The sequence below is a fragment of the Trichechus manatus genome, unplaced genomic scaffold (genome assembly GCF_000243295.1).
Source record: "Trichechus manatus latirostris isolate Lorelei unplaced genomic scaffold, TriManLat1.0 scaffold00016, whole genome shotgun sequence".
Classification (NCBI taxonomy): domain Eukaryota; kingdom Metazoa; phylum Chordata; class Mammalia; order Sirenia; family Trichechidae; genus Trichechus; species Trichechus manatus.
Window position 1 is genome coordinate 9,434,437 of NW_004443952.1, and position 21,386 is coordinate 9,455,822.

Below are 21,386 nucleotides of genomic sequence, written 5' to 3' on the forward strand. Positions count from 1 at the left end.
ACCTGCCAATCTTGGGCTTGCCAGCTTCTGCAGCTGTGTGACTTGGGAGAGGCCGCTACCCTGATCCACGGAGTTGGGATGTTCTAGCCTCTACAATCATGTGAGCTGTTTCCTTGATATAATCTCTCTCTATATATATATTTATACACTTTACTGGTTTTGCTTCTCTGCAGAACCCAGCCTAAGACACCCTATAGGACAGAGTAGAATTGCCCTACAGGGTTCCAAGGAGCGGCTGGTGGATTCGAACTGCTGACTTTTTGGTTAGCAGCTTGAGCTTTCAACCACTGTGTCCCCAGGGCTCCCTGCTGTGTATAGTATAGTACAATATGTATACAGGTTTCTTTTATAATCCACTACGTTTAGTGGGAGGAGTAACTGGGACAGGAACTGGGTTCAGGTTTATCTTTGAACTATCTATAAAACAGGCCTTTCTAAGCAAACTATCAGTATTGGCAAGATTGTGAAGGAAACATTTAGCTCATTGAGTTCAGGCTCTTTGTTCATGACCAGTGCATCTCCGGGCCTGACCTCTGACATGGTTCTCCATTTATCCACCTTCTGTTTTAGCAAATGTGTCAAAATGGATACAGCTATTACCTTTGAAAGGAGCTCTGTAATAGAGTGGGGCTGAGTTGGCTTTTTAATTCTGATTGTCTTGACCCATGTTTGATATTCGCAAGAGGACGCAGAAGAATAAGCCAATATTTTTTTCCGTAAGGAATATAGCTCCCCCCTGATTAAAGAAATACATAACATGTAGAAAATTTGAACAATTACGGAAAAATATAAAGGAAAAAGTAAAAATCACCTAATATTTATTTACCCAGAGGCAACAACTGTTAATATTTTGATGAACTGCCTTCAAGATTTCTCTATGCATATGTACGACAATCATAATTTTAAATTCATAAATATAGATTAGATTGATATCATGTGTCTGTTATTTTACCATCTGATGTTTCACTTCACAATATATATTTCTCCATCTCCAACTCCATATAGTAAGATAAGACAAAAATTACTTCACTCACAACACATGATCTTTTCATTTCAATAAAAATAAATATACAATCCAAGAGAAATAAAAAACATATACACCAAAGACTTGTATATGAGTGTTCATAATAGCCCAAACTGGAAACAACCCAAGTGTCCATCAGCAGGAGGATGGTTAAACAAATTGTGGTACATTCATATAGTGGATACTACTCAGCAGTAAAAAAGAACTAACTATTGATACACATACAATGTGGAAGAATCTTGAAAACCTTATGTTGAACAGAAGAAGCCAGAGAAAGAAGGTACATAATGAAATATTGCATTTATATAAAGGACCAAATGAAAACCAAACCCCTTGCCACTGAGTGGATGCCGACTCACAGTGACCCTATACGACAGAGTAGAAACTAACCCATAGAGTTTCCAAGGCCGCAGTCTTTACAGAAGCAGATTGCCACATCCTTCTCCTGCATAGTGGTTGGTGGGTTCAAACCACCAACCGTTCAGTTAGCAGCCGAGCGCTTAACCGCTGCATCACTAGGGCTCCATATAAAGTACAGGCGAAAATAATTTATGGTGATAGAAATCAGAAATTGGTTTCTTGGGGTTGGAGGTAGGGATTGACTGGAAAGAAACATGAGGAAACTTCCTTGGGTGATGGAAATGTTCTATATCTTGTTTTGGCTGTTGGCTATAAGGTTGTATATGATTTTCAAAATTTATAAACTGAACACTTAGAGTCAATGCATTTTATTGTATGTAAATCATGACTCAATAAATAATATAAAGGTAGATACACAATACCTTTTAAAGCAACTGCATGAAATTCATTATATGGCTGTACTATGTTACTTAACTGATTATTTTTTCCCTACTGTGATTGTTTTCATTTTTTGTTATTATAAAAAAATGACATAATGAACATCCTTGTACTTACATGCTTACATATAATTATCTCCTTGTTATAAATTCTGGAAGGTGATTTCTGTATCAAAGAGTACACGTATACATTTTAAATTTTGATACATAGTGCTACTTTCTGCCTTCCAGAAAGTTCATACCAATATACTCTCTCACTAATCAGTTTATGTGAGTGTTCATTTCTTCACTTCCTTGCCAACACTGCATAATATCAGTAAACGATGGGAATTTAATAGTCCTGATTTTAAGTGAATGTTTGTGTTCCTCTAATGTGGCTTCTTAAGATGCACAGTGGGCTGAGTTTGGCATTTAAGAAGGAAAGGTGCAGAGAAAAGCAATAACTCTACTTTCCAAGGTATGAGGAAATAATTTTTGTCTTACCTTACTTTGTAGTGTTGGAAGAAAGGAGTGATTAGATGGGGTTATGGAGAAAAGTAGGCTGTGAGAGCGTTTTTATGAATTTGAAAATTTTTCAATGTATTTTCTCTTTGGATTGGTCCGTTCGGAGTCTTCAGATTTTAAACGCTTCTCAGAATAAGGGCTTGTGTTTAATGAGATATCACAGACTAGCTTCTTTTTGAACTCTTGCCCCTTTGGCATTCCTTTTCTGGCTAAGGGTCCTCCAGAAGGATTTTCTGCTTCTGTCTTGGAGCATTCAAATCTAGTAGAACCAGCCATGTGGCCACCCCCTAGATCCTAGCTCAGCAACCTGTGAGTGAGTACTGTGTGAATGCATCGCACATATTCATGCTCAGTAGCAGGCTCAGGCCTGGGCTGTGAAGAAGCAGCTTGTATGCCAGGAAGAATGAGTCAGTAGAGAGTCAAAGCCCATTCATGTAATAGCTAACACTTATTGAGGACTCAAAATCATGTCACACTAATCTCCGTGATATGTGGACTTCATTAAGGCAATTGATTATACATTTGATGATATATTTGTGGACAAGATAGAGAATTATTGATTGGGTGCTAGTCAATTAGACTGTAATGAGAGAGATAGTATTACATAATGGTTAGGAGTATGGACTTTGGAGCCAGGTACATGAGTTTAAATCATATTTCCTCCACTACAACCTGTTTGACTTTGGGCCAGTTACTTAACTACTCTATACTGCAGTTAGCTCATCTGTAAAATGAGGATAACAATAGCATTTACCTCAGGGGGTTATTGGGAGGATTAAATAAAATGATAATAATCAGTAATAAACAGTGAAGTGTTTAGAACAATGCCTGGCCTGTAGAAGATGACAAGTAGATATTAGTTATTATTGTTATTAGGTTGGTTGGTGAATGACTGTACCCAAAGCAAACAGATTAATAACTGTAGTGACTCATACAGAGCTGAACATTATCTAGAAATCTTGAATCTTTTCCATCCTACTGTTGCTTAGCCATATTTTTCTCCAATATTACTTGCATTGCTTATTTTTAGAAACCCATTGAAAAATCCTACATCTATTCCCACTCAACATCTTTTAAGGAGTCTGTGGCAGATGGACTGGCTGGGTCACCAGCCCGGATCTGTTGAACAACATTATGAGTGGCTTGGACAAAGTTGCAGACAATTTTCCCATCAAATTTGTAGAGGATAATGGAGCTAAAGCAATGGCAAACTCCTAATTGGAATAAGAAATCTTAATAAGCTAGAAAGATGAGTGTCTTAGTTATCTAGTGCAGCTGTAACAGAAATACCACAAGTGGATGGCTTTAACAAAGAGAAATTTATTCTCACATTCTAGTAGGCTAGAAGTCCAAATTCAGGGTGCCATCTCCAGCGGAAGGCTTTCTTCTCTCGCTGTCGGCTCTAGGGGAAGGTCCTTGTCATAAGCCTTCCCTGGTCGAGGAGCTTCTCAGTGCAGGGACGCTGGGTCCAAAGGATGCACTATTCTCCTGGCTCTTGTTTCTTGATGGTATGCGGTCCCACTGTCTCTCTGCTCACTTTTGTCTTTTATATTTCAAAAGAGATTGACCTAAAACACACCTAATCTTGTAGATTGTGTCCTGCCTCTTTAACATAACTGCTGCTAATCCCACCTCATTAACATCATAGAGGTAGGATTTACAACACATAGGAAAATCACATCAGATGACAGAATGGTGGACAATCACATAATACTGGGAATCATGGCCTAGTCAAGTTGACGTACATTTTTGGGGGACACAATTCAATCTATGACAATGGGTCAATCCTTGGAACACATGTAGGATTCTTCAGTGTTGAAATCATCTCTAGAGTTTGTACTAGATTGATATTGATTTTCTTTTATATTGTTTTTATCTTAAGAATCCTTTCTTAACAATCACTAAAAACTCCATGATTATATTATCAACAATTGTTTAACTCTTCATTTTGCTAGTTTCATTTCTCATCACTCTTTCTTTGTGCCTTATGTCTTCCCTTTTCTTGACATGAGGATACATTCAGCTGGTAGTGGACTGGGCTGGTAGGTAAAAGAAGGCCTCTCTCCTATGTCTAGGGCCTTGAAGCTGACTATCAGGGCGCTTTAGTTCTCTTCTACGTGGCCTCTCTCTTCACATGATGTGTCATTTTTAGGACCTCTCTCCCAAGCAGGATAGCCTGGACTTCCTTACAGCATGGCCACTGGATTCCAAGAGAGGGAAAAAGGAAGCTGCCAAGCCTCTTAAAAACTAGGTCTGGAACAGGAACAATGTCACTTCGGCCATTTTCTGTTAGTCAAAGCAAGTCTTAATACCAGTCTAAGGGCAGAGGGAGCAGACTCCACTGTTGATGAGAGAAGTGGTGTGCAGGTAAAGAAAGGGAGGAATTGTTGGCAGTCGTATTTGGAGATGCTCTCCCACAAAGAGTTTCCCAAAGTTTGTTGCACTAAAGGCACAGGTTGATCAGAATTGGTAGTTTGTGTGGACTCCTTCAGCAATTGAATGCATTACTGGTTCCCAAACAATGATCAGAGATGAAGTGTTTATTGATCCGAGGTGACGAAAAAAAAGAGAGAGAGACTATAGTGAAGTTTTATAAAATCACATGAAACAAGTTTAAAAGGATTCTGAGATTATTTTCTTCCTTCTTTTGGGGGGGTTAAAGTGTCCTTCCTTTTACAAAATGATAGTATTACTAGTTAAAATATGTCCTTATTTGGTAAGATAGAATATTGATCACCTTATGTTAGTCCTTCCAAAATTTCTGCTCTTTGAAATCCTGAAGTCTGGGAACAACTCTTCAGTCATGCTGTTCCCTGTGCACTACCCCCTGGTAGTTTTTGCAGAGGTCCTTGGGAAAAGTCCCATTTCACTTAGGGTGCTTTTTTTCCTCCAAGTGAAATTGGAGAGAAAATGATACGGCTAGCTGCTCTGAATGTGTGGCTCTGATGGAATTCCTAAAGTTTTTAGTTTTGCTCTTCAACAGGTCTGAGGGGAAAACTTCTGGCAGAGAACTTTCTTCTTTAGCCTCTGAATTACTCTGTGTGTGTGTGTGTGTGTGTGTGTGTGTTTTAAATCCCATGCCTATTATCTCTGGCAGTCGTCTATCAAGGGGCGAAATCTGCAAAGGGTCGCGTCTTGCCCTTCTCAAAGCCTGTTCTACACCCCTCTAATCTGAGTGAAATTAGTGAGGCCTTTCCGAATTATCTTCTTACTATCTGCTATACCATTTTATGGCCATGAGCTAAAAAAAACTATTTGTCAGCCCCTAGCATTTTTTACTCTCACCTAAATTGTTTTGTATCTTGAGTTTTACTAAAGATATTTTAGTATGAGGCTGGGGCCATCCTTATTTTATAGTAATTGAATACTGTTTTTTAACATACTTTTTTTTTTTGGTTCATTTTGTTGGAGGTCAGAGAGCTGGTGATGGTTGTTGGTTTCTGTAAACATGCAATCTTTCCCAGAACACACAAGTATTTATTGAGCACCTCCTGTGTTCGCAGTGCCAATGATATGAAGGATATATCAGGAGTAAAATAAAATTCATGATACAGTTGTAAACAGATGCATCCATTTATAAGTGAGAATGTTGAGAAAATGGCTGTCACAATGCCTTTTTTTATTCTTTCTGTTCTTCCTTTCTTACGTTTGGGATGGGTCTCAAGACATAGATGAGTGTGAGGTTTCCGGCCTGTGCAGGCGTGGAGGACAATGTGTGAACACTCATGGGAGCTTTGAATGCTACTGCATGCATGGCTACTTGCCAAAGAGTGGGCCTGAGCCTTTCCACCCAGCCAGAGATGCCACGTCATGCACAGGTGGGTTTCTGCCAAAGAATGCAGCATCTGAAGGTGAGATTCTGTTGATGGTGACTTTTTCCAGCTCTGAGCCTGTGTTTATGAGTCTGTGCTGGGAATTTGGGTGGAGGTTATCTGTTCCTTTGCACGTCTGTACAACCTATGAAATTAAGCAAATGACAACATAATTAAGAAGGAAGTGGCAAGGTTAAAAAAAAGCTAAAATAAGTAAAATTTAGGGATTTTTCGCAGTTCTTATATTAACCATTATGTTAGATAGCAAACACAGTGGATCTAGTAAGGACCAGCATCTCAAAAGGGCCTCTGAAAATTATACGTATGTTTTAAGGTATTTTACAATTCAAACTTTTCACTTCACTGGACTAGTCTTCTCTTTAGTTAGTATGATTTACTGAAGATTGATATATAATCCTTTTTATTGCCGAAGAAGTCTTTCAGCTCTGTGCATATAAAGACACTATCACCTATGGAAGGTCAGAAGATTGAATAGAGACAATCATTGGAAATGTGTCCAGAAGTCATGAGGAAACGAAACAGCCTACTTAATATATGGTCCAGGGGGTGAGTGGGGAGGATGGGGGAGAGGTGGAGAGAGATTATGAATTTTGAAAATTCACATTCACATTTGACATGAATTTCCTTTCAGAAATTGACTGTGGCACCCCTCCTGAGGTCCCACATGGCTATATCATAGGAAATTATACATCTACGCTGGGCAGCCAGGTTCATTATGTTTGCAAAGAAGGATTTTTCAGTGGCCCGGAAGATACAGTTTCAACCTGCACAGCTTTGGGCACATGGGAGTCCCCAGAATTATATTGCCAAGGTGAGTTGGTTCAGGTTCCCAACTTGTACCATTTTGAGATTATTTCCATATTTCTTTCTAAATTACACTTTTGAAATTAATCTAAAATATCAGTGGATTCTAAGAACAACATCATCTGTTAAGAATGATAATTGCACTTTTCATTTTTCTATATTTACAGGAGTTCTACTTTTTTTTTGTTATTGGACAAGTATTTTCAGAACAAAAATTTAAATAGTAGTGTTGACTTTGGCTATTCTTTTCTTATTCCTGACTTTCATGGGAATGGATTTAGTGTTTCATCATTCATGCCTTATCTTGGCTTTTTGATGTTTATTTATATACCTGTTTTAATAAGTGGAGTGGTTAAGAGCTATGGCTGCTAACCAAAAGGTTAACAGTTCGAATTCACCAGCCCCTCCTCGGAAAACCCTAAGGGGCAGTTTCACTCTGTCCTATAGGGTTGCTATGAGTCGGAATCGACTTGATGGCAATGGGTTTGTGTTGGTATATAGCACTATGTGCCAAGTACTGTTCTAAACATTTTATATACATTGACTCGTTTAATCCCTATAATATCCATCTGTATAAGTACTATTATTATCATATTTCACTGAGATAAATGAGGCACAGAGAGCTTACATAATTTTTCCAAGCTCGCACAAAGAGCTGAAAGTTGAACCCAGGAAGTCAAACTTCAGAGGCTGTGCTCTTAAATATTCTGTTACGCTGCTTCTGTTTTTATGATGATGTTGGTTTTTCATTGATTTTGACTTTCTCTCTCCATCTCAATCCCTTCCCATTTTATTAGGAGATTTTTTTAAAATTAGGAATGGAGTTATTTTTATCACATGTCTTTTAAGCATGTATTAAGGTGATCATATTTTTTTCCTTCCTTTTCTCCAGTAATGTGGTGGATTACATTATTAGATTTCCTGATAATGATCATTGCTGATTCATGGAATGAATTCTTCATGTCTTTGGTATTTTAGTCTTTTAATCTGGATTATATTTGCTAAATTTTATTTAGCATTCTTGTACGGATATTCATAAGTGAGATTATTCTAGTTTCTTTTTCAGTGCTGTCTTTGTTGAGTTTGATATCAGTGTTATTCTGAATTAAAAAAAAAAAAGTGAAGTGTTTCCTTTTTTCTTTATTCTCCAGAATAGTATAAATAGAATTTTTAAAGATTTGGCAGATTTCTCCTGGAAAACCATCTGGATGTGGCACTTTGGGGGAAGTTGCCCTTGGACTGCTTTTTTATTTCTTCCTGTGCTTACTGGTCTGTTTAAGTTTTCTATCCCTTTTGAGATCAATTTTAGTAATTTACATATTCCTAGAAAATCATCTATTTCTTCCGAATTTTCAAATTTACTTGTAGATAGAAGTGTAAAGTACTCGTAAGTACAATTTTCTGTAGTTATATTTGTTTATAATAGTGAAATATTAGAAATAACCCCAATAGGAGAATGGTTAAATAAATTATGGTACATCCTTAAATGGAATATTATGTACCTATAAATAGTACATTGGAAAATAATATTTATTGACATAGATAAGTATTAATAGTATATTTTACTATACTATATGAATAACATGATCTTATTTTTGAGAAAAAATCCATATGTATGGATATGCTTAGGAAAAAGTCTAGAAGTCCACGTCAAAATGTTAACAGTGGTAATTTCTACTGGGCAGGGCCGGTCCTGGATGACTTTGCTATTCTGCGGCACAGTGGTTAAGAGCTCGGCTGCTAACCAAAAGCCAGGCAGTTTGACTCCACCAGCTGCTCCTTGGAAACTCTATGGGGAGGTTCTTCTCTGTCCTGTAGGGTCGCAATGAGCCGGAATTGACTCGATGGCAACAGGCTTGTTTGTTTTTTTGGGTATACTTTCTATATTAAATGAATTTTTAATGTATTAGACAAAGTAATAAAGCTGTTTCCATTTTGGGAAAAAAACCAGTTTTCACTGAATTTATCACATAGCTAAGAAATGTCAGAGGTGTGCTTGGTCAAGTTCATCATTTTGATATTTTGATTTGGGGTTCAGGCTGTAAACACGTTTTAATAGTTAATGAAGAAATTCTGAAAATACATTTAAATTCTACGATTATCTTTCAGTGGATCCATTAAAATGTAGAACTTAGATTAAAATGTGCCATAATGCATATCAAAGAACCCCCCTAAGGATTTATATAGGAAACCCCATATAAAACAATTTATATTGCTTTGAAAATCAGTAGCCATCTGGATTATTGGACTGAGAATGTAGAAAGTGAATTTAGAGGAAAGTGCTTATTACAGTCCTAATTGAACTGTTATTTAAAACATCTTCACTCCTTTCTTCCTCCCCTGATGACTGCTCCCTCTGCCTGCTGACACCCTCCTCCTTCTCCTCCATGTCACCTCATGGCAACGCTTTCCCACTGCTGTGCCTACCCCTCCCTGAACACACCCCTTCTCATTTATCCTTCAGGCATCTTTGGGGTTCCAGAATCCGGGCCATGTGCCAGCGGCGCTGTATTTTTAGCCCAGAGTTATAAAGCCACAGGAATTGGGAATTCCACTAAAAACACTAGCAAACTGTGAACTTGGATGCTGCTGGGGTGCTTGCGAACAAGGGAACAGCTGTGTTATAGGCAGCAGCTTTTGTGTCTCGTAACAGAGTTCCCAGTCAGAGGAGATGCAGTCTGTGGATCTTGTTGTTTGGCAGTTCCCAATCACTCTGTCGCTGGAGCCAGCTCTGCTGCCTTCTTGGGGTGGCCTGCGACACCTGTGACACTGAGCCAGCCGCCTAGCTGAAGGCAAAGCCTGAAAGCTTCCAATGGCAGGGGTCCCTGTGGCTCCTCTTCCTATTTTGGTAGGCATCTATTGAGATGTCAGCCACACATTTCCAGCAACTCTCTGGAAAAGATTGAATCTCTAGCTTGTATTTCCTGTTTTTTTTTAATTTTTAGAAAACATGCAAGTTGTAAGCAACAGCTTTTAAATTTAGAATGTAAATTTTTGAATTTCCCCCAAGCCAGGAGCAAGGTGAGGGGATCATTTTAATCGTGTTATCATCAACAGCAAATCCGGAGTCCAGGTCTGACGCTGTGTGTGCAATATACTGTGGTGAAGGAAGGCTGGAGTCTGCAGGAGAGAACAGACAAGTACACCGCCAACTGTCATTAAGGGCAAGATCCTAAGTCTTATGTGAGAAGAATGGTAAGGGGCTAAGGGAGTTCAGATGGGGAAATAGGTTGGGTACATGGAAGAGCTGGCATTTGTGCCCTTCCCTTTGAGCAGTTTGCCTACTCGTATAATAGAGTCCATTGAGGAATGGTCTGCAGTGTAGGCAGATTGGTTGGAGGGTCCTGTGAACATCTGTCTTCCAGATATGCCTCACTTCATGGGGCCGTATCTTCCTTTCTGGCTGGGAATCTCACGGGCAGTGTTTCTGGCACTGCATGGTCCCTTTAAGAATCCATTTCCACTGTTGTCCCCTGCAGCACATTCCCCACCTAGCAGCAGTAATGAACTTTTTGATACATAAAGTGGATTGTCCTCTTCCCTTGCTTAAAACTCTGCTTAAAACATTGAAACGGCTATTGCATTTAGAATAAAATTCAAACTCCTAACCACAGCCTCCGAGGCCGACAGTGGTTTGGCCCTCTTAACTTCTCTGCAGACGACGTCTCCCCTCACTATCCCCCATCAATATGTCAAGCTCTTGCAAACTCCTTGGCCTTTGCACGTGCTTTTTCCTTTGCTTGGAATGCTTGCCTTCTTGCTTTTTTGCATGGTAAGCTCCTTCTCGTCTTTCAGGTTTCAGCTTAAATGTTGCTTCTGACATTATTCTCTTTCTTAGTACTCAATATGTAATTATATTTGTGGTTTTTGTAAGTCTCTCTCACTGGACTGTAAGTTTGGAAGCTGAGACTATATGGTCTCTCCAGCACCTGGCACAGTGCCTGGCATACCTAAGGCCTGTATAAGCCTGAATCCTCCTCAAAAGGGGCCATAGAGGGTGGCAGGCATCGTGGATTTGGCCCCTGTACCGCTGTCCCAGCTTATCCCTGGGCTGAGCCTTGTTAAAGCCCTGACCTCCTTTCTTGTTTCCTCTCTCAAGCTCCATGTCCTTTTCCCTCTAAATTCATGTCCTTTCCCCTCTAAATTAACTTTCTTCTTTCTTTGTCTTCTGGACCATCATTCTTGATTCCCACCTGGCGTGACATCTCTCTACTTTGATGAACCAGGAACAGTGTCTTGGGGCTGACTCATTTGCCAGGTCTTTCTCCAGCAGAGCTGCTGGGTGGGTGCGAACTGCCAACCTTTTGGTTGGCAGCCAAGGGGCATGAATCCTGGTTTCACCATGTCCGTGCATATGACCCTCAGAGGATGCATGAGTCTTGCAGAGACAGGGACTCTCCTTTGAGTTGGTCAGCCAGGGTGGGACATGGTCTCCAAAGTCTACTAATAACAGAGCCAAATTCTCATTTGATCTTTAGAAGTGCCTTCTGAGGTAGTTAATATTTGGGTATTATTTTCCATTTCACAGAGGAGTTTAACAACCAGAGCAAGGAAGAGACTTACGTCACTAGTTTATGTACCAACAATATGAGAACCCAAAGCACTTTTCTAGAAGGCAGATTCCATGTAAAAGCAGGTCTAGTGAGTGCTAGAGATGGGAGGCATTGCTGAAAGAGTTAGAGGACCCTAGAAGGAGAGGGGCACTCGGGCAAACATACCTTCCTACCCAGTGTGGTCTATGGCCCACCCAGAAGGGTATTTATTGTTGCCAAGTCAGCTCTTCATCTTATGAGATTTTCTTAGTGGAGCCCAATGTCACTTCTGCAAAGTTGAGAAGGGTTTAAAAAGCTCTGATGCAAATGAGTACATTCAGGTGTTGGGTGGCAGATCCATTTCAATGCACTGCTGCCTGATTTTTTTTGTAGTGGTGGGCTGAAGATTCTGAGACCGCATCTAGACTTAGCACAGAACAGTGCTGCATTGATTAATGATGCCCACCATGGGTGAAGGTGGAGGGAGTGATATATATCTTGTGCTTATTATCTGTGTTCTAGGTGATGGCAGGTTTTGCTCATTTGAAGTATATTTTCTGGCACCTCACTCCACCAATCTTACAAAACATTTTTAAAAACTGTATTTATTTGCTTGCCACATGCAGCCAATCTCTTTTGTTACCCACTTGCCAAGTAAATGCCATTAAAATATGTCTCAAACAAATGGTTGGAGCTACTTGAGTGTGTAAAATGAGTGCAATGAGTGATGACATTGGTTATAAGGCTGCCACAGAGTGGTGAAGTGTGAGCTTTGGAACTGGAAAGATCTGTGTGAGTTTTGGCTGTGGCACTTAGTGGTTGTGTGTGTGTGTGTGTTTCAGTTGCCTTTGAGTTGATTCCACCTCATGGCGACCCCATGTGTGTCAGAGTAGAATTGTGCTCCATAGGGTTTTCAATGGCTGATTTTTTGGAAATTAGATCACCAGGCCTTTCTTCAGAGATGCCTCTGGATGGACTTAAACCTCCAACCTTTTGGTTAGCAGCTGAGTGAGTTAACTGTTTGCACCACCCAGAGACTGTTACTAGTTGTGTAACTACCTCTAAACCTCTCTGAACACCAGTTTCCTTCTGTAGAGGGGCATAAAATAGTTTTCATCTTATAGAGTTATTATGAAGATTTAATGAGATAATGAATATGAAGCACTTGGCACTGTGCCTGACACAGTAGCTGCTGGATAAAATCCAAACTCATTATAGTAAGAGTTATAATCTATTGCAGAGTAGCAGGTAATTTTTGTTTTTTTTCTTGGCTGTAATCTTTTTTTTTTTTTTGCAGGCAATTTTTTTAAAAAACCAAATTTTAAGATCTTTCTGAAATTTCCTACCATCCAAGTGGGAAGGTCTCACATTCTCCGCTTTCACTTTATCTTATTTGTGATTTTCAATTAAAATATTCTGTTTATAACTAGAACATTAAAATTAAGAGTCTTAATGTGACCTTTTGAACAAAGATTCCTACGTAGCTCAAAGCATAAGAAACCATTATCACCTCTGCAAATGGAAGGTCCTTACAAGAGATATGCTGAGAAGCTCTGTTTTTTCTCCTGGCACTCATATTTTCGCCCACCCTATCACCTCCCCTGAAATTTCTGAGATGCTCAGATCCTAGCTGTTTCCACATCAGACACTATATGTTGACAGTAAGTGTTGTTATGTGATGCGGAATTTTTCGTTTTCCTTCAAATGAGCTTTCTCTATGAATATGATCTGAAGGAAATGTATTATGTGTCAAGGCTAAAGTCATGGAAGACTTTAGAATATAACATACATGAAAAAGTAATTTTTCCTTTCTGCTGCCTTGAGGGCACGCGGACTTTTTGGTACTAATGACCTCATTAACTTAGTTAATGAGTTAGCTTTTTAAACTGCCACATGCAGTTTAAAAGCTCCTCTTGAGCTTGTGTTTCATGACATAATATAACCCTCTCATTTTCATTTGAAGGTTGCAATAACATTTCCTAAATTCAACTTACCATATATTGAGATGTTAGATTCCAGCCCCCAACATCAATGAGCTAGGTAATTTAATGCCCAAGTGATCCTGGAATGAAGGTCTGACTGTATTTGGCTAAATCCAGAACATGCTGTAAAATACATGAAACTTAGTCGCAGGTTACAGCTTTCAGCCCAGTCCTTAGGCCATACTACCTACATGTCAACATCACAAAGATTAACGTTCATATTAATATTTATTAAGTCAATGACTATAGGGAATATTTAAAAAAATCTAGGATGTAGGCACAGCCTACAGAGAGCTCACAGTTTGGTGGAGGAGAGAACATTTTCACAAATTCACTAACAAGTGAAGCAAGTATAGGTGTACCCAGTTATCTGATTCAGAACATGAGTGTAGCGTAGGATTCTGATGTTAATCTGCCTAGTCGGCCCTTATGACCTACCACATTACACTAATTTTCAGGTGATGTGTTAACCTTCTGACTTGATTCTAAGGCATGATAGAGACTCATTTCTATTATTGTTGTGTAAAAATGAAAACAGACTTTAACGTGACTCTTTAGTTTTCACACTTTTTGCTGCTCTTTTGTCAGAACTTTACATCTAGTACTTGTTTATTTTTTTTGTTAAGATTTTTTGGGGTCAGTATCATAAGTGGACTAGGTCTACTATTAATTCCTGGAGCCCTGGTGGTGCAGTGGTTAAGTATTTGGCTGCTAACCAAAAGGCTGGCAGTTCAAATCCACCAGCTGCTCCCTGCAAACCCTGTAGGGCAGTTCTACTCTGTCCTATAGGGTCACTATGAGTTGGAATTGTCTTGATGGCAACAGTATTTTTGTTTTTGTTTTTAATGCAATTTATAGACAATTTTTGGTCACTTCTTTCTTTCTCAACCTGCTATTTATTGTTCTTTAAAGCAGTCTTAGACGAGATCTTATGTCACTATATTATTTTTGTCATCAAGGCACGTTATTATGCTAATGTTTATAATAAACAGTAGCCAACGTGGATGACATTCATGACACAATCAGTCATTGATTCCAACACAAACAAACGCATTGCTGTCAAGTCAATTCCGACTCACAGCGACCCTATAGGACAGAATAGTACTGCCCCATAGGGTTTCCAAGGCTATAATCTTTACAGAAGCAGACTGCCATATCTTTCTTCTGCAGAGCAGCTAGTAGGTTAAAACCGCCAACCTTAGATTAGCAGCTGAGTGCTTAACCACTGTGCTACCAGGGTTCCTTAGTTGTTGATTAGATGCCATAAATTGCCTATACCTTTCATCAAACAGACTTCCTTCTGGAATGTATGTTTGGGTAGAATCTTAAGCCTGGCAGTGTGATTAAGCATTTTTACCTGCAAGATATGAAATAAAATTATATTATAAATTTGGCCCTTGAAACTGGCACACCATATTTTCTCCCCTAGAGATACCTTATCTTGAAGTTGATTATCTGAATAAAATCATAGATAGTGAATAGTAAGGAAAAATTCCCAGCCTTGCTCATAATTAGTTGACTGTATTCCCGATGCAGATCCAAGCATTGTTACTTAATAATGTAGTTAGCTAGAGAAATTTTTGCTTTAGTGAACATCCCTCCACATATGCAGTGCAAATTTATGCTGCTTATTTTGTTTCTTCCCCTTGGTAATAAACTGTTTTTAAATGGCTTATTTCCTTGTGATAGTGAGAGTTTTGGGGGTTTTCATATGGAATTATATTTTTATAACCTATGGTGGCCTCTGTTGGATTGATTTTTGAGTATTTCATAATGGGAACCTCCTGATTCTTGGGTACCATTTGATCTAAGTAGAAGTGGCAGTGGCTGCTGTCTCTCTCCAGTATGTAGTGAATATCTATTACTGAGCCATGTTCCAGGCAAGATCCAGGCTGCTGTTGTTGTTATTTGACCATCAAGTTGATTCTGACTCATAGTGACCCTATAAGACAGTGTAGAACTGCCCCATAGGGTTTTCTTGGCTGTAATTTTTACAGAAGCAGATCGTCAGGTCTTTTCTCCCATGGAGCTACTGGGTGAGTTCGAATTACCAACGTTTAGGTTAGTAGTCGAGGGCAAACTGTTGCGCCACCAGGGCTGCCTTAGACCCCCATACCATGGGGCTAAACACCAGCACCAAGAAGGCTTCAGGGGTCACACAGCTGCAGGGAGATGTATTATTTCCAGCATCTTCTTGCCGTGGGAAAGTTCTGGAAACAAGATTGGGCACAGGGAGTTGTTATAGAACCCTTCCAGACCGATTTGAATGCTCTTTCATGCTAACTTTTCTCCTCAGATTTTAGCTAACCTGTAAGATCAGTCCCAGTTAAGGCCTAGAGTGGACCCATTCATTATGAGGCTGTCGAGATTTAGTGGACTTGGACGTTGGGGTCACACAAACCAGGGTTTGAATGCTGGCTCTATCTCTGGTAGTGACTTTTGAATGTGACTCAAGCTCTTAGGGCCTCCATTTTTCACATCTGTAAACTATATGAGAAAAAAAATCACTTAACTTTCAGGATTTTCTGTGAGGAATAAATAAGATAGTTTCTGTTATGGATTGAATAGTGTCCTACCCGCAAAAATGTGTGTTGACTTGGCTAGGCCATGATTCCCAGTATTATGTGGTTGTCCACCATTTTGTCATTTGATGTGATTTTCCTGTGTGTTGTAAATCCTACCTCTATGATGTTAATGAGGTGGGATTAGAGGCAGATGTGTTAATGAGGCAGGACTCAATCTACAAGATTAGGTTGTGCCTTAAGTCAGTCTCTTTTGAGATATAAAGGAGAGAAGCAAGCAGAGAGGAGAGGGACCTCCTACCACCAAGAAAGAAGAGCCGGAAGCAGAGCACGTCCTTTGGACACAGGGTCCCTGTGCTGAGAAGCTCCTAGACCAGGGAAAGATTAAAGACCAGGACCTTCCCTCAGAGCTGACAGAGAGAGAAAGACTTCCCCTGGAGCTGCCACCCTGAATTCAGATTTCTAGCCTCTTAAACTGTGAGAGAATAAATTTCTGTTTGTTAAAGCCATCCACTTGTGGTATTTTTGTTACAGCAGCATTAGATAACTAAGACAGTTTCTTTTTAGTAGCCTACCTGGCATTTGGTAGAATTTTGATGACTGCTATTATTATTATTCGTATTATTGAGGCTTGAACAAATTTCCCAGAAACCCCTTGATATTAGTTTTTGTGGGGCTTTTGCCAGTTCTCATCTACTTGGTGTTTGGTAGGTGTGAGTTACCCCTGTTGGTCAACAGATATAGAGGTAATGTGTTCCTGTCTTATTTTTTGTACTTACAATTTACTAATGTCTGTTTTCTTCCTTAGGGGCTGTTATCATATCGAAGTAACATTTATTGCATCTTGAAAAATGATAAAGTAGTAGCAAGCTATCAATGAACAACTATTTACTGAGTGTTTACTATATAAAACATACTATTTTAGATAGGCCTTGCGTGGAGGATACAAGAAATTGTAAGACAGAGATTCTATCCTTTAAGAATTGTCCATATACTTAGGGATACATCATAACATATTCATAAAAAGACTAAATTGTTTAATGCAGGAAACAAAGTCAAATGAATAGTATAGGTAAGTATTATAAATAATTATTCTTGATTCCACTTTTTCTCTTTCCTCCACCACCAGTCCATCACCAAGAACAATCAGCTCTGCTTCTAACATATCTCAAGTACATCCTCTTCTTTCCATTTCTAGCATCACCTCTCAAGTCCATCCAAGACCTCACCATCTCTCTCTGGACTCCTACTATACCCCCTAACTGATCTCTCTCCTTTCACTCCTGTCCTTCTTCCATTCACTCTTCACCCAGCAGACAAAGTGGTCTTTTAAAAACAGAAATCAGTAAGTTTAGGGTGGGAGGGTATGTACTGTAGGATTTCAGAAATGGAGCGACTCTTCAGAGGCAGTGGATTTAGGAGAAGAAATAGGATAGACATGGATTCAACTCCTGGCCATCAAATATCTACATATATGACTTTGGGTGTGTTATTTAACCTCTTTGAGCCACCTTAACCTGTAAAATGGGGCAAATAATCCCTACTATGCAGGGTGACTGTGAGGAGTAATGAGACATCCATTGGATACTATCAGGATGTATGTGATAAACAGTAGCTGGTCACACCATTATTTAATTCAGATTCTCAGCTGAGAGTGTGCATCAAAATAAAATTTAGAGCTTTGTAGAAATTTGGATGCCAAGATCCCAACTCTGTTACTGAATCAAAAGAGTTATCTCTGGGTAGAGGTGGTAGGTGGGACTCCAGCAGGTGTGTTTTTCAAAAGCTCTCAGGTGATTCAGAGGTACAGCTGTTGTTTGGAACCTTGAGTTTAATCCAAGCCATGCCAGAATTTTCTCTAAACGTGTTTTGCCAAGGGACTGTCCAACTTAAATAGCTCTCTGGTGGGAACTCATAGAGTCACAGGTCCAGGCTGCTTACCACTAGGGTATCTACTTGAGCTTTTGATCCCTAGTCTCTAAAGACCTGGCCATCAATCTCTCATCAACCCAGTGAGTTTTGGTATTATTATTATTATTGAATCTTGCAGTCCCGTCTAAAGCCACCATGCTGTCCACTATTCTTGGTCGTGTCCAGGATGGAAGTCAGTCTGGTTATTTTCTGTACTCTCATCCCTTTAGTATCTGTGCCTTTTCAGATTCAATTCTCTGTCACTGGGTTACCTCCCACACCCCTCCACCTTATTCTTTAGCATTCCAGCATCTAGGTACTTAAACGTACATAAATCTATACCCTCAGTCTTTTCAATGATGCTCCTTCTTCTTCCTCCTGTAACTGAAACCTGGCTTAAACTGTAAGATATTTTGATATCAACAATGATGGGGCAGTCTTATGAAACATTAACTACCTGTTGGTTAGTTGCTCATGTATATACACATATATTCATGTCTTGGAATGTTTTGAGTCAATAGATATGTCTAAAGGTTTGGTGCTGGGAAAACATGATGAGAGCCAAGGGATCTTGTGTCTGCTAAACATATATGAAAAGGGAATAAAATTCTGAGCAAACATGAGACTCAAAAGGTACAGAGGGTTGGAGAATTTATGAAATAATCATCTTATTCTAGTCCCATAACGGCTCATGACTTGGGTCTGCACTGAGCAGAGACTTTTTTTCATCTTAAAGCCAAGAAACTGGTCAAGAGGGCTGGGCTGTTGTACTGAGGTTGTTATGATAACTCCAAAGACAACAGATAAAACTGCTCTGGAAAGCTTCCCTCAAAGAAATAACTCTGGGGTCCTGCGATAGATAAGCATCCAACAGAGGACTGAGACGAGTGCAATTCCATTAAATCCACCAATTCTGCATCAGAGACATTTAAGAGAAGCCACTTATTTCTAAGGCCAAGAATGGATGATGGGGAGATGGGAACAGATTATACCATATTCTTTATTTTAAATGCTTTATCTCAATAAATGGACTTCTGTTTTAAAAGGCTGGCCGCCGGGAGTGCTTAATTTTCTTGGCTTCCTACAGATTGGGGAGAAAACTAAAAAATCAGAATGAATACTGAAAGTTATGTTTTTCTTTCTGTATATGAGCATAAAAGGGACTATTGGTTACATTTAGAATTATTACTGCCATCTTATTTTATATTTATTATGCTTTCTTCTTTTTGTGCTTTAGGTGAAAGTTTACAGAGCAAATTAGTTTCCCGTTTGATAGTTTTTACATAAAGTATTTCATGACCTTGGCTTCATTCCCCACAATGTGTCAGCACTCTCCCCATTTCCGCCCTGGGCCCCCTGTTTCCTTTCGTCCTGCTTTTCTGCCCCTTCCTGCCTTCTCATCTTTGCTTTTGGGCAGATATTGCTCTTTTGACCTTTTATAATTGATTGTTCTAAGGAACATGTTCCTCACGGGTGTTATTGTTTATTTTATGGACTTATCTACTATTTGGCTGGAAGGTGGCCTTCGGGAATGGCTTCAGTTCTAGGTCAGAAGGGTATCTTAGGGCCATGGTCTCAGGGGTTCCTCCAGTCTCTGTCAGACCAGTCTAAGTCTAGTGTTTTTTGTAAATTTGATTTTTTGTTCTACAATATTCTCCTGCTCTGTCCAGAACCCTCTGTTGTGATCCCAGTCAGAGCAGTTGCTGGTAGTAGCTGGGTACCATCTAGTTCTTCTGGCCTCGGGGTCACGTAGGCTGTGGTTCATGTGGTCCATTAGTCCTTTGGACTAATTGCTCCCTTGAGTCTTCGGTTTTCTTCACTCTCCTTTGCTCTGGGCTGGAAGAGACCAATAGTTGTATCTTAGATTGCCTCTCACAAGCTTTTAAGACTCCAGATGCTACTCACCAAAGTAGGATGCAGAACATTATCTTTATGAATTATGTTGTGCCAGTTAATATAGATGTCCCCCAAGTCTATGATCCTTTGTCTTCTAGCCTAGGAACTTCATCCCATAAGGTGTTTGGTTATGTCTAAGAGGTTTCCCTGACTATACCCACCTATATATGAGCCACATCTATAGTCATGGGTGTAGAAATATCCACCACCAAACCTATATCTGCCAGTGAGTGTGCTCCCTTACATCCTCCCGCACCTCTTGGTGCATCTATCTACCTATTTATACATTCGTAAATTATTATTTGTTAATACTATTGTTGCAGGATTGTCTAAGCTACAGTAGTTACCATAGATGCCCTTTATTCTTGTGATCCTCTGAATGTTCTCTCTTGCCGTGGTCATGTTGTGCTGACTTCCCCCCATATTATGTATTGCCTTTCCCTTCACCAATATTAACTTGTGTCTTCTATCTAATTGGTAATTTTCGCTCCCTTCCCCTCTCTCATCCCTGGTAACCATCAAAGAATTTTTTTTTATTATGCTTTCTGAATACAATTGTATCTCTGAGCTCCTCCTATTGTAGAATATGAGAAATTTAGCATGCTTTACTTCTCTTCACCACTAAAATGCTCAGATTTTATTGAAATAATTTGGAATTTTATTTTCAAGTTATTAATTTTCTTACATTTATAGCCTTTATTTCTAAAGTTCTGTACTGTTAGTTATATCAAGCTCTGCAATCACATCTAAATGATTACTGAGGCTTATCTGTACATCTTGCTGATTTCATTGCTCAGTAGTGTTTCTTCTAAAGCCCGTTCTCCCCTTTCTTAGGATATTTATTCTGATTCATTTTTTGTTAAACTGGAGTTATTTTTGAGTTTTTTCTCCAGAAAAGATAGATAGATGGATTTTTATTTTAAATTCTAGCACACCTAAAAATGATTTTCTTTTGTTCTGATGTAAAGTATAATTTATCTGGGTCTAGAATGATAAGGACATAATTCTTCTTCTTCAAATAGTTCTCTGTAAATATATTCCATTGTCTTCTAGTAGTCAGAGTTCCAGAGGAGAAATTTAATGTCAGTTTTATAATTTGTTTCTCTCTGCAACTGATTTTTTTTCTTTGAAAGGTGTGTATAAGATTGAATGTTTAGAAGGTAAATATTTTCTTCAATAATTTGCATTGAAAAGCTCAGAGATTTTGTATGTATTTCCTTTAATTTTCAGTTGACAATGCTCTCACAATTGCATTATCATCTAATCAGGAATTAATGATCTGAAAATACATAATAAAAGGTACTAAAAATTCTCGGTATTTAAAAGAATCTTGCGATGGCTTATTATATAGCTCAAGGAATTTGCTATAATGTAAATAATCTCATAATCTGACTATCGTCTATGTGCACATATTTGTAAACTTTGTTAAAGTCAGACACACCTGTTTTCTGTACTTTTGGATAATCTTGAATTTTATATACCCTATAGTTTGATGGGGTTAGTGTTTTCTCTTTTTCCATGTTAATGAACTCTATCATTACTAATTATGTATTTCTAAAATACTAATTATAGGGGTAGAAG

General features: G+C 39.0%; 1 protein-coding gene across 4 annotated transcripts in view; it reads left to right on the forward strand.

Moving 5' to 3' along the window:
• SUSD1 (sushi domain containing 1) overlaps window positions 1-21,386 on the forward strand; it is a 142,836-nt gene that overhangs the window by 26,323 nt on the left and 95,127 nt on the right. For 3 of the 4 annotated variants that reach the window (XM_023727387.1, XM_023727389.1, XM_023727388.1), the window contains 2 exons: window positions 5,991-6,176; window positions 6,790-6,969. In XM_023727387.1, the coding sequence (XP_023583155.1) occupies window positions 6,074-6,176; window positions 6,790-6,969 (283 nt within the window). In that variant the 5' untranslated portion in view covers window positions 5,991-6,073. The remainder of the gene's footprint in view (window positions 1-5,990; window positions 6,177-6,789; window positions 6,970-21,386) is intronic. The other variant, XM_004372351.3, reaches the window with a different exon arrangement.